At 32.7% G+C, this 13378-nt stretch overlaps 1 protein-coding gene across 1 annotated transcript in view; it reads left to right on the top strand.

The window, feature by feature from the left end:
* LOC115220605 (acetylcholine receptor subunit delta-like) overlaps nucleotides 1-4122 on the top strand; it is an 18177-nt gene extending 14055 nt beyond the window's left edge. The window contains exon 2 of the mRNA XM_036510189.1: nucleotides 2267-4122. Within this exon, the coding sequence (XP_036366082.1) occupies nucleotides 2267-3009 (743 nt within the window). The 3' untranslated portion in view covers nucleotides 3010-4122. The remainder of the gene's footprint in view (nucleotides 1-2266) is intronic.
* The last annotated feature ends 9256 nt before the right edge of the window (nucleotides 4123-13378 follow it).

Here is a 13378-nt window from a genome sequence, read left to right as displayed (position 1 = left end):
GCAGCTGAGATTTACTTTATTTTAATAATTGTTTATTAAAGTTTTTATTGATATTAAATTTTTGTGTTTCAGATACTCTGTTGATGGAAGGGGACAGATTCACTGAACCCATATAAATGGCTACTCCTCATGAAAACGCACAATGTGTATCCTGGCTTATTGAGACAAACTCGGATGTTCAGACTCAACGAAGCTACAGAACTAAGTATGGAAGCGATTCACCATCACGTCCTTCAATTCGTGGATAGCACAAAAAATTTATGGAGACACGAATGTGGTGTGAAATGATGTGCAATCGAGTTATTGGTCCATTTTTCTTCAACGAGGCAACAATTACCGCAGATTTTTACCCTCTTCCCGAATATGTAGCACCAAAACTGATTGATTTACAACCAACCATCATCTTCCAGCAAGATGGTGCACTTGCACATTCGAGACGGCATATTCGTCAGTTCCTCAATCAAATATTTCCAAACTGATGGATTGGAAGGGATGGACCAATTCTATTCCCACCGCGCTCGCCAGATATCACTGGACAGGGAACATGGCAAGAAATCGAGTACCGTCTTGATGTGCTTCAGGCAAATAATGGTGCCCATATTGAGATCTATTAAATGACAGTTAAAAACACTTTAATAAACAATTATTACAACAAAACAAATCTGGTTAAGCTATCTTGTTAACTGCCTTTGTAATGAAATTTTTAAAACGTACAGAGACTTTAGGGATACCCTGTATGTCATTAATAAACCTCTAATTTCACATTTGCTTAACACAATGTAACGTTCTCAGGTTGCATCTTCAATTACATTTCCCTAGATATTTAGAAAACACAAACCTCTAGAGCACCTTTGACAGAGACTCGGCCGTGTCAATACCTATTAACAGTTTTAAATTACGTAGCTTTCATTGATTCACTTGGGATAGAACACTCACTACTTTTTGATAACAATATGATCTGAACATTTCATCATGTTCAATGACACTTAATCTAATGTGAAACGTAACTGAAGATCTACTAAACGATATATTCTTTGTCAATAATAATGAAAGAGTAGGAATGAATATACTTGTTGTAGCAATTATTAATATCGAATTAGTGCAATTGTCTACAAGATTAATTGTTTCCCGTAAACAATACTAACACAAATTGATTTAGAGGTTGATATGGGGGGGTGCATATACCACTAAAACTGATACACTTAATTTGATAGATACATATATACATACATACATATATATATATATATATATATATATATATATATATATATATATATATATATATATATATACATACATATGTATGTGTATGTGTGTGTGTATGTGTAAAGGAAGAGAAAGGGGGGAAGAGGGAAAACTGGAGGGTAGTCAGTCAGAATTAAGTATGTAAATATTCAGCATACATAAGGGGGAACTCTCGCGTATATTCCTACATCGCTTTTATGAACTGAAGACAGCTGATAACCGGTGACATTCTTGATGTAGTCTGCTGTATTTCTGAAGCACTTTTTATTTTGCATACCACGAAATATCTTATGGATCACTGAATATTATATAAAAACAAGGTATTTCCAATCGCTTAAATTTTAGATGTTGTTGCATATCTTTATTTAAAAAAAAACATATTGTACTCATAAACATAAAATACGTACATCATACATACGCACACACACACATACATATATACGTTACATTTGCTAGAATTATACTGACAATTGACAATTACTTCGAAGTATTTGTTGAGGTTTCCTCCTATATTTCGAATATATTGAATCTTTTACAGAAACTCAATATATATTTCAAGGCAAGACCTCTGGAAAAGTAACGCAAGCGATATTTTCTCTCTTTCCTAACATAATGATATTAATTTTTGTCATATATTTAATGCTAATCGGAAGCACGGCTTCACAAAAGTTAGCTAAGAAGCTCTTTGTAGCGAATTTGTTTAGAAACTATGAGAAATCTGAAAGACCCGTTACCTTCGACGAAGACGAAGTATACGTAAATGTATCGCTTAAAATAAAGAACATTATTGAATTTGATATTACGAAAGGTATAATGACAAGTAATCTCATTCTTGGATTATTGTGGTATGATGTTAATCTTATGTGGAATCGTGAACAAAATAATATAAGCTATGTAAAAGTTGATTTACAGAAAGTGTGGTATCCTAACGTACAAATATGTAACAGCGTAACAGGTAAATTCACATTTGATGAAAATTCGCGAGTCACGATAAAGAGTGACGGAAGTGTCCACTTACATATAGACAGAATTTTCAATACTTACTGCAAGGTTAACGTTAATAAATATCCTTTTGATGAGCACGAATGTGACATATCTGTTTGTTTTGAACACCAGATGAATACGGAGATAATGTTAGATTATTTTCTGTACGAAGTAACTTATAAGCCAATATCGAATCAATGGGATTATAGATATGAATACAGCGAGGTTGAAAAACAGGAGATCATAACAGCTGGAGTTATTGTGTACTGCAAAAGAAAATATTCTAGTGCAACAGTTACCAAAATTATACCGCCAATTATGTTAACATTATTGATCTTATCTGTCTATGTATTGCCGGCTTCTTCTGGAGAGAAAGTTTCTGTTGCAATTACTGTTTTTCTAGCAAATATAGTTTATCTTTCTGAAACTGAGAAAAAACTGGGTAATAATTCCCGTGAACCTTCTATATATTTGATATACCTCTTAAATCTGACACTTGTAAGCGGTTTTTCTTCTATCAGCTCTGTAATTGTGTGTAAACTGTTCGCCCACGAGTCTGGCGCCATCACAATTTCAGAAAAGGATCAAGAAACAAACGGATCGAAAAATAAAATCGGGATCATAGGAAACGCAGATGAACCAATTATTAAGACAAAATCTAAAAGGCGCATTAAGAAATGTCGAATAAAACATCAGATGCTAGACAAATCCATTTTGTCAGCAAGTGTTTTATTCCTTCTACTCTATATCATTATTGTTTCATCAGACTCTATTTAACAATAACAAATCATTAAAACGAATACCAATATATTTTATTACATCTTTACTGCACGTGATAACCTGAAATATAAACTTGACGGAATAAACAACTCTATGGATAAGAATGGTTGACAATTTTAACATCGTCGAATATATCTAAACGATGCCACAGGTCAGTGTCCGTTCGTTTTCGCTCTTCTAAAAAATAATTTGAAATTATATTCTTAGATGCTAGAAAACTGAACAGCTACTGCCTGAAAACATGTCTCAGCATATTAGAGAAAATAATGGAAACGAAATAATTGAACAGAAGTCAACTGAAACTATATATAAAACAAACCAAAATTCAACCAACTGAACATACATCAGTTTATCATTTGATTGTTATCAAAAACTCTATCCTGGGGATGTACTAGAAATCTCAGGTGTTTGGTTATGATAAAGACTTTATTATTTGTAATTTTATTTGTGGACATATATATAGACCCATTAAGTATTGAATTTATTTCACTATCAGCTAACTACTGTGTAAATTTTTCATTTAATTTTTAAAATGAAAAAAATATTTTGTCACAAACGAACTTATGAACATTTGCGATTAATCTGCCATTTAAGTTGCAAATAATTTACGATAAAGCCCGCATTAGCCATACGTTGCAAAGTGTTGTAGGATTTATATTTATACGTACTGTAAAAATATCTTCTTCTTCACAGTCGTTGTATAAGCCAGGAATAAACCAGGGATACTGTTTGGATTCAAACATATCACTTGTGCTTCATAGATGTCTCACAATGAGTTTTAGTATTTATTGCTTTAAGGCTTCTACTTTTTGTCCTGGTAAAACACGTACGTCATAAAAAAAAGATCGATGTGATACACTGCTTAATTTTTAAAATCTAATAGTGTTGGTTTTACATGGCATATTAATTGACTATTTCCTCCAATATAGGACAAGTCGGTTTCTTCACCTAGAGATTGTTTGAGTCTATACAAAGTGAACACCATTTTAAGACACTCAATAAAGATATCTTGCCACTAAAGTATTGTCAATAATATCAATAGCTATCTATTTAATGCATAACGGCATTTACACATCTTCCACGACATGATTTCTTAATACTTAAAAATATATCCTTAACTAAAGCTTATTATATTTCGTTTTTGGATTTGGTTTGCAAGATTCTTTATATGACTTCGTGTGTTGGAGCATTTCTGTTGTGTCTGGGGAGAGTCATTTTCTTTTTGTGCCTTATAATGTAACATACTCAACGGTAAAATTTCTACTTATTACTTTGTTTTATTAATTTATTTTTATTTATTTTTTTATCTTATTTTTTTTTTTACCGGTGAGTGCGTTACATTATAACGCACAAAAAGAAAATGACTCTCCCCAGACACAACAGTATATACTTAACGTTTTTACAAATATACGAAATACAATCATCTAAAGTAAACTGGAAGCGTTTGAACTTTTGCCTCTCTAATTACGAACACTACGTTTCAGAATACTATAGGGCTTTTAACCAACTATATTCTAAGTGTAAACGCGCCTCACAATAGCACTACCAAGTTAACTATGAAGAGATTGCTAGAATTAAGAGCTGCAAATGGAAATGAAAATCTGCCAATTCGTACTCAACAGTCCCACAAATGGCAACAATGATGTACTTCTAGATATATATGTTGAAAAAGAAAACGAACTGCACTTTATTTGAAAACAATTCAATTGTAAGATGATATTTTCAGGTATATTGCATCCAATACAAAAGAGTAAAAAGTTTTTAAAAAATCCTATTTTAGGTGAAATGCTTGACTGTTTGCTTTAATGACAATATTTAGTCGCAACAATTATAATTGAATATATTCTATAATATAATATATATTCTATAGAATATATATGGTTGTGTTTATGTGGTTGTTTATGGACGGAGCAATCAAACGATCATCTTAAAATGCCCATGTATCTAACATTCTATTGTAATGTATAATCAAGAACCGACAAGAACTATAGAGCTAATGTTGGTTGCATCGATCAATTTACAAAGTAAATATGTTACTTAAAATGTATATGTTTTCGTACATGATATTTGAACCAAAATAAATATATAGTATACACACTTTAAATGAAAAATAAATAAATGTGTTTGCGCATTATGAAATGATAACGTTTATTTTCATATAAAAGTTTTCATAGTTACTTTTGCAATTCCCTTATATTACGTATTAACTTTTCATTCTAAGCTGTTGTAAATTTTGAATTATATGTCGTAAACTAAAATATATTTGAAATATTATTGCTTTTGTTTATAGCAAATCTCATTCAAAAAGCTGTTATACTGGTACACATTAAATGATAATTGTATGACATTGTTATACAGACTACAGCAAAAATGGAGAACGCAATATTTTGTTTTCTGTGTTCATATATATATATATATATATATATATAAATATATACATGCATGCATGTATGTATGTATCTATAAATTTTGAACTCGGTTTAATCAGGTATAAATATATATAAGCAAATAGAAATCACCAAACCAAGGACATACGATTTTCACGTCATTTTCAACAAAATTTATAGAAATATAATTTAAAGACTTACGAATCAAAATAGGGTTTAAATGAAATTTAGAAACAATTGCAGCTGCAAACTGAGATATATAATATATATCATAGTGATATAAATCTTACAAACATTTAGACGAAGTTACCTGAATACCTTAACTTAAAACACTCCCCCAATATACTGTTCGAGTAAATTACATAAATAAAATTGCATATGTTGGTGTCAACGAACCAAGACATGCATAGTAAAAACCGATATAACTGTCAAAGACAATACTACATAGCATGATATATAGTTATTGCGCAACATACTAATAGAAAGTTATATTATAAAAAATCCACCAATCAGATCCGTTATCACATTACCGGTGCCATCGGACACAAAAACAGATCAGTTACACATACTAGACAAGTTTTGGGAAAATGAAGCAGGAGTACATATGAAGATATACTCAATACGTGGTGTTAACTGGGGGTTGATATTTGAATCGGATAATAAACAGGTTTCGTTGTGAGGGCACTCATTAATATCGATGTAGTTAATTATTTTATATTTTCTGGTTACGTATCGTTATTCAGTATAATGCGGATAACACATGGTTTTCTAAAATCATATAATTTCGTAAAATCACATTAGTGATTTATGGTATATGCTGCGGTTCATTACATCCATTTAGATACTTGACGGAGATGAAAGCTTTATTACGATTTAAATACTTGTACGTACATTTGTAAGTATGTCTATATGTATATTCAACGTGGACGGTTAATCAGTCAGAAACCATGGACTGTGACTATCATATAAGGCTGGATACGGGAGCGATGACCTATCTTGCCAACGTTATACGGACACACACTATGTATCGATAGCCAGCTGGAAAAGATATTTCCTGAAGCTTAAATAAGAGTAACGTCGTTCTGTATGGAACCGCCACATTCTGATGGCAAATAAACTTCACTACTCTGTACATTTACTGTATACCTCTCGCTAAGATATTTTTTAAAAAGTATTTCTCTCGATACGAGATGAAAAACTGAGTGTCGCTTAAAGTATATAAAGTGTTTGCGAGTGGAGAATGCTTTTATCAACAGCCAGTAATTCTCTGAAACTGAGGGCGCTTAACCGTCCAGAAACCATGGTCGGTGGGTATCACGTAAGGCTGGCGATGGGAGCGATGTCCTCCCTTGTAAACACTATAGGGATATAGACTGTGGATAACCTGTTGGAAAAATGTTTGCCTGGGGCTCAAGCAACAGTAACATCGCCCTGTATGTGATCGCTACATTCTGTAGGCAAGTAGACGTTACTATTCGATACTGTTATTGTATACCTTCCGCTGAGAGATTTAAAACAAGTCACTTTCTCTACACGTGATTAGTTACTGCGTGCCGCTTAAAGAACCTATTGTGTGTGCGAGTGGAGAAGGCTTTTAACAACTGCAAAACTAGAAATTTTATATGCAGCATTAAATAGCTGAATTGCAATGAACTATATATTGGCGAGACAGGAAATGCATTATCGGAACGCTTAAGAGTCCACAGACAACAAATCAGGAACGCTAATGTTCGCCAAATTCCATTGAGCGTACATATAGAAACATGTAGATAGGAAATATTTTTAATTTTCCCTTTCCACAAACTAAATGACGCAAGTGAGTTTGGAAAAACGATAAAAGAAAAACGGTTTATTAAAAACATTCAAACCTCTTCTGAATGGAAATGACAACAATAATATAACAACCAGTTAATGATGTGGTTTTAAAAATATTTTTAACATATGACTATAAAGAACTTACAGAAGACTCCCACGGCCTGAAATAAAAATGATCGAAACCAATTAAGTTTGCTCACTCATAAAACCATTATATGAAAACTTCAAGCTAATCAGATAAAATAAAGGCGAGGTCTTTGCCAGTAATATCGGTACGCCCGGCAAATCGTGAAGTTTATCTCTGTTGAGATAAAATTTTCTGAGGCTTGTGATGCTCAGGTGAATGGTGTTTTGGTTGTAGGGTTGGTTATGATGGATACGTGTTGTGGATTTGTTTTTTAAAATTTGGGATTATATTATTGTTTAGAATTCGTTTATGTATACAGACAATTGTAAAGCTCTGTGTATGTTTAGGTCATTAACCTTCAAGTTTATGGCTTGTAAGTTACTTAGTAGTTCACAAAAAACGATGTAGATAGTAAATGAAAGTTTTTGGCCAGTGGATATGCCATTAGTTTGGGGGTATTTTTTGGTTTTGTTGATTTAATTCTTTAGTTTGTAAATATAAAGATCAAATTTTCGAAAACCTAGCGATTGGTTGTCTCACGTTTCTGCAGTGGCATTTTTAATGGTTTATAAAATATTGTAAATATATGGTGTGTCTTCGCCCGGTCAGAGATTTTGTTTACTTTTTGACGTTATTTAAGTTATTTCCCGTTTGTATTTCGAAAGTAGAGGTTATTTGGTGAGCACGTCAAGTATTTGTTAGTATAGGAATTTGTTTATCGTGTACTTTGATGTTGACAAGAGGATTTGTTGATGGGCATATTTCTCACTAAAGGCACATTGTTCTATAAGCAATTTGATTAAAATGTTCAAATTTTAACCATCATCTTTTATCGTGGCAGAGTTTGTGGAATATGTTTTATGGATATATATTCGATTCTTTTTCAAAAGGAAGTATTTTACAATACATTATTTTAGGCCAATGTATATATGCGAAAATGGGGCGTTATAAAAAGTGCGTATACACTAATGTATTAGAATACGAATAAAAATAATTTTAACGAAAGAAAATTGATTTAAATATTCGAAATTTGATAAAAGTATTATTTAAAAAAAATAATTTATATGTATGTTACATAAAATTCGTCCATAGAATAAATATTGAAACATATTCTGACTTCATTTGACTTCTGATATATATATTTTGTATATTGTAAGCTTATGAATATTTATGTTTCTTATAAATATTTGCGAGCGCGTACATTTTATAAGTGCTAATTTTATATGCGCTATAGAAAGCACATTGTTTCATACAAAAACGCATTCATACATATGTCTGTGTGTTTGTGTGTATGTGTGTGTGGTTTACGTGAGGTGAAGCAAAACTTAAGCTTCAAATAAAAGTAATACATGTTGGAATAAATAACGATGTGTAATCACGTAGCAATGACTTTTGTACGCGAAACGCGTAACTGTGTTTATTGACCTGGAAGCTCTACTGGAGCTAGAATTACGTTATATCCTACACGCTAATGACCTTGCTTTTTTATGATATATAGGAATGATAAACTTATCCTAACGAGCTTCAAATGTGATGACGAATATGTTAGAAGCGTATTTCTTAAGCGTAGATAGTACTGAAAATTGTGCAGCTGATTCACTGTACAGCAGATGTTTGGATGATACACCACTGTGACATAAGTGTAGTGAGGATTGTAGTATATTAATCATATAGTGGAAGGTATTGCATCATGAACTAGATCATATATTTTGGCCTGGTTCTGCATGGCTGGTAGCTATTATCCTCCTAAAGGTTCCAGTAAAGGTTCCAGATTCTCATTGTTCTTGAAGGTGAGGCAAGATAAAGCAACAAACATCGGATCATTTGCGGTGTCAGGATATGAATATTGAATGCATAAGGAATGGGATGATAAGTATTTCTGTGGATACCAAGCTAATACTTCTCTACTATCTCCAGTAAAATGGGGGATTTCCAGACACGATTACCGGTCTGCACAACATGGTTCTGAATCCATTGTTAACATGATGTATGTTTCCTATAAAAATTCTATACATAAATATATGTAGATGTAGAGATACAAATCTAATGCCACCTGGCTTGAATATAATGACACCAGTCGATTCACATAAAGTTAAAAGAGTATCGGAAAGGGCAGGATATGCCCTCCTCCACGAGAGGATCCATTACAACCATTGGAAAAAAACATCAATTAAATAACGAAATCAAAGAGAGGTTATCTTCATTAATTAGGAAAATAACCAGAGATGATGATAGAAAGAGAATCCAACAAGATCTGTAAGGGGGATAACTCCACCTACCCAAGACTGTAAAAGTAGAGATTTGTTTCTGGAAAGGGGGTTTTCTGCTCACAGGGACCACATTATTCATTATGTGAAAATGTTTAAACGTCTAAACGCATCCATGGAACGTAACGGATATTTCGAGTTTGGTGAGTATCAGTTGCGAACTTCAGAACTTCTGCTTGTTTAAACATACACTCACACACTCACCATACATACCCACCTTCAGTTTTATATATATATATTCACTAATAAAAATTACTTAAATACGTTTGCCATATGCTTAAAATTATAAGAGCAATTTCAAGTCAGTTTTCCGAGGTGAAATATTTCTTGTTTATTTTATAAGAATAAATACACAATTATCAGCTACATGGTTCCCTCTTTGAACAGTTAAGTACATGTAGGGGGTACTATAAAAAGTCATACCTACACCGATTGGAAAGTTGCAGTTTTATAACGAATCCATCAATGATAGGGACTGGCTTGTGCTCGCAGCCCGCAACATAATTAAGCTTTCGGTATATTGAGGGGTATTTTAACGTACAAAGAAAATTTAGCTGCAGTTTAGACCTTTACATAAGCGAGAATTTTTTCTTCATGTTTGACAAACTCTCTTTCAGGCGATTGTAGGGGTGTGAAGACATTCAAGTACATACATACATACATATATACCTACATACATACATACATACATACATACATACAAACATCTATCTGTCTATCTATCGATCTATCGGTCTGTCTCTCTGTCTCTCTGTCTCTCTGTATGATTCTAAATTAAAAATGAAACTGAAGTATCAAACTATTGGGCATAAATTTAGATACAGTTTTATATATATATATATATATATATATATATATATATATATATATATATGAAGTTAAACGCAGGTGTTATTCAAATTCTTTTACTTCCGACATATGTTTCGAAGACAACATTGGTATCATTCCAAAGGAACAAACTGGCGTTAAACAATGTAATCTTCTCATCAGAGAAAGAAAGAATCCAAACTCATCATTTAAACAGAATGTGATGGATGTGTAAACTGATGAACGGAACGCTATTAAGTTTTTTAAAAAACCGTTTGAAGATATAAAATCAAAGGTAGCCTATAGAAAGTTAAGGGGTAAAGGAAAGAAATAAGCAGAAAGCTAATAAAGGAGCAATATAGAGAGATATGTGAATTAGAATAAAAGCTTAAAGGCTTGAGAAAAGATATATCTAGTGGAAGAAAATGAATGTTCAAATTATATATAATGGTAGATGTCACTCATATGAACTACTAAAGGTATGTTTCTGCCAATCTTTACATCGATAAGCACGCTCTATAAACGTGTTCACAAGGTGATTCTTAGAAAATAGAATAGAAAATAGTTCACTGTTACAGAGTTGGCAGAATTCCTTGCCTTTATCATATGAGAATGAAATAAGAAGACTTAAAGTAATTTTACAATGGTATATAGAGTTTTTAATCTTAGAATTATTAGACATAAGTTAATTTTGCTGGAATTGACTTCAGAGACAATAACCTCGTTATTAATATTTCTAAGTGCATGGTTAGTATTTACTAAATTAATGTTAGTATTAGTAATTGGATTCTTATGTAACAGAAGAGATAATTATGTGAAGAGATAATTTGTGAAGAGATAATTTGTGAGAGTTTTTTGTGTTGGTAAAACCAACCCTAACCGTGTGGGAGTTGGTAACCGCGTAATGCCTAGAGTTCTTAGGAAAATTCCTTATAATAGCTTCCCGAAATTGGAAAGGAAGATTAGATTTAATTTTTCTCCTATAAGGAATAATCAACCAAATAGATTTGGTAGCAGTTGCCTTATTTTTAGTTTAACTATCTTTAAAAGACATCGATTTAACTTTAGAATGAAAAGGGAGTTTAAATAACGGTTATCTCCCTTACGTTGTAAAAAATACTGCCCCTGTTTGGTGTTGGCATATAAATTAAAATTGGAATCGTTCATATCGTTAGTAAAGTTAGATTGAATAGAATTAATGTAGGTAACTTTCTGTGTAGCCTGATTAAGTAAGGCTGAGTTATAAAATTCAGCCTTCCCGTTGAAAATATTCTTAACTAAGTTCTTAGTGATTGCCCAAGAATGATTACTGAATTGGCTCACATAATAAAGATTGGTTGATGGTCTGTGATATGGGAAGCACGAATTATTGTGTAAGTTAAGTGTAATATCTAAAAAAAATGGCCTACTAATTTCACTATACTTTTAAACTGAATAAATGAATGCCCCTAATCTATTAACTTATAAATATTTACTTTTGACTTAACTTTGATTTATCGTTTTAAATCTTTGTTTTGCATCTCTCGGTACCTAATGAATATGCACATTCATTAACATCCCAAATTATTCGATTCAAATTTTAAGGTTTATTCTTTTATTCTTTTATTTGTTTAAGTAATTTGACTGCGGCCATGGTGGAGCACCGCCATCAGTCGAACAAATCAACAACTGGGTTTATTTTTTGTTAACCTAGTACTTATTCTATCGGTCTCATTTGCCGAACCACATAGTTAGGGGACAGCAGAGAATCAAGAACTAGGAGGGTTGGAAATCAAGAGGGGAATTATTGCTTGTCAAGCGATGGTAGCGGGACAAATAGACACATGAACATATACATAGATACATACATACATACATATATTCATACATTCATACATACATACATACATACATACACACACACACACACACCACACACCCACACACACACACCACACACACACACCACACACACACACATATATATATATATATATATATATATATATAGTTAATCCAAACATGAAAACACAAAGAGAAAACACAACAACGCGAGGACGTGGAACAAATATAGTATTATTGGACGTTCAGGAAGGAAAGAAGGAAGATTTGGAAGGCCGGTGTCCGGGTGAGCTTGCGGTATATAAAGTTAATCCAAACATGAAAACACAAAGAGAAAACATAATACATACGAGGAGCTTATTTCTGTTTCCTTCTACTAAAGGATTTTGCCCAAGTTTCCACGCAGTTGGGTCGAACCAAGAACCATGTGGTTGTTAAGCCTGTTACCACACAGCCACCCCTGCACCTATATTTATATTTAATATTATGACACCGCTATATCCAGATGAGTTTTAAATGTCCCCTCATGTCCACCGTCACAGTTTTGCTAATTCTTACCCACATTGATGATCATTTGACAGTTTCTAATATCTAGTTTTCAACCCCCATCTATCTGTCTGTATACATTCAACCTCTAACGTCTTTGAAATATACTAAGTAGTATATATCTATTTTACTACACGCCCTTGTCTGTCTTCGCTCCTGACTATAATATAATATTCCCATTTTATATTTATTCATTCTCTATTCAAATTAGGAAATGGTAACTTCCACTATTGCTCGCCATGGATTATCATCTCACATTCTTATTTGAAACACCTATTGGGCATTATCTATAACTGTACTTCTCATATGATCATGGATTTACCTAATGCAGTTTTAATTTATCCTGATCCTTCCCCCATTTTTGTCAAACTGAAATACAGTGATATCCTCGACTTGGGATATTCCGTCATTTTTGACATCTCCCTGTCTTCTACTCCTCTGGTGATAGAATACTCACGCTATGGAATCCTTTCTAAATATGATGATCCATATGATTGGCTATTCTAGAAACAGCTGTATATCTACTTACACAATTAAAACCCACATGTAGCAGCTTCTGATAGGCAGTCTCAACATCTAACATTCGCTTGTAGTGC

Source organism: Octopus sinensis, linkage group LG16 (assembly GCF_006345805.1).
Source record: "Octopus sinensis linkage group LG16, ASM634580v1, whole genome shotgun sequence".
In the NCBI taxonomy this organism is placed as follows: domain Eukaryota; kingdom Metazoa; phylum Mollusca; class Cephalopoda; order Octopoda; family Octopodidae; genus Octopus; species Octopus sinensis.
This window is presented reverse-complemented; position numbering and strand designations above follow the sequence as displayed.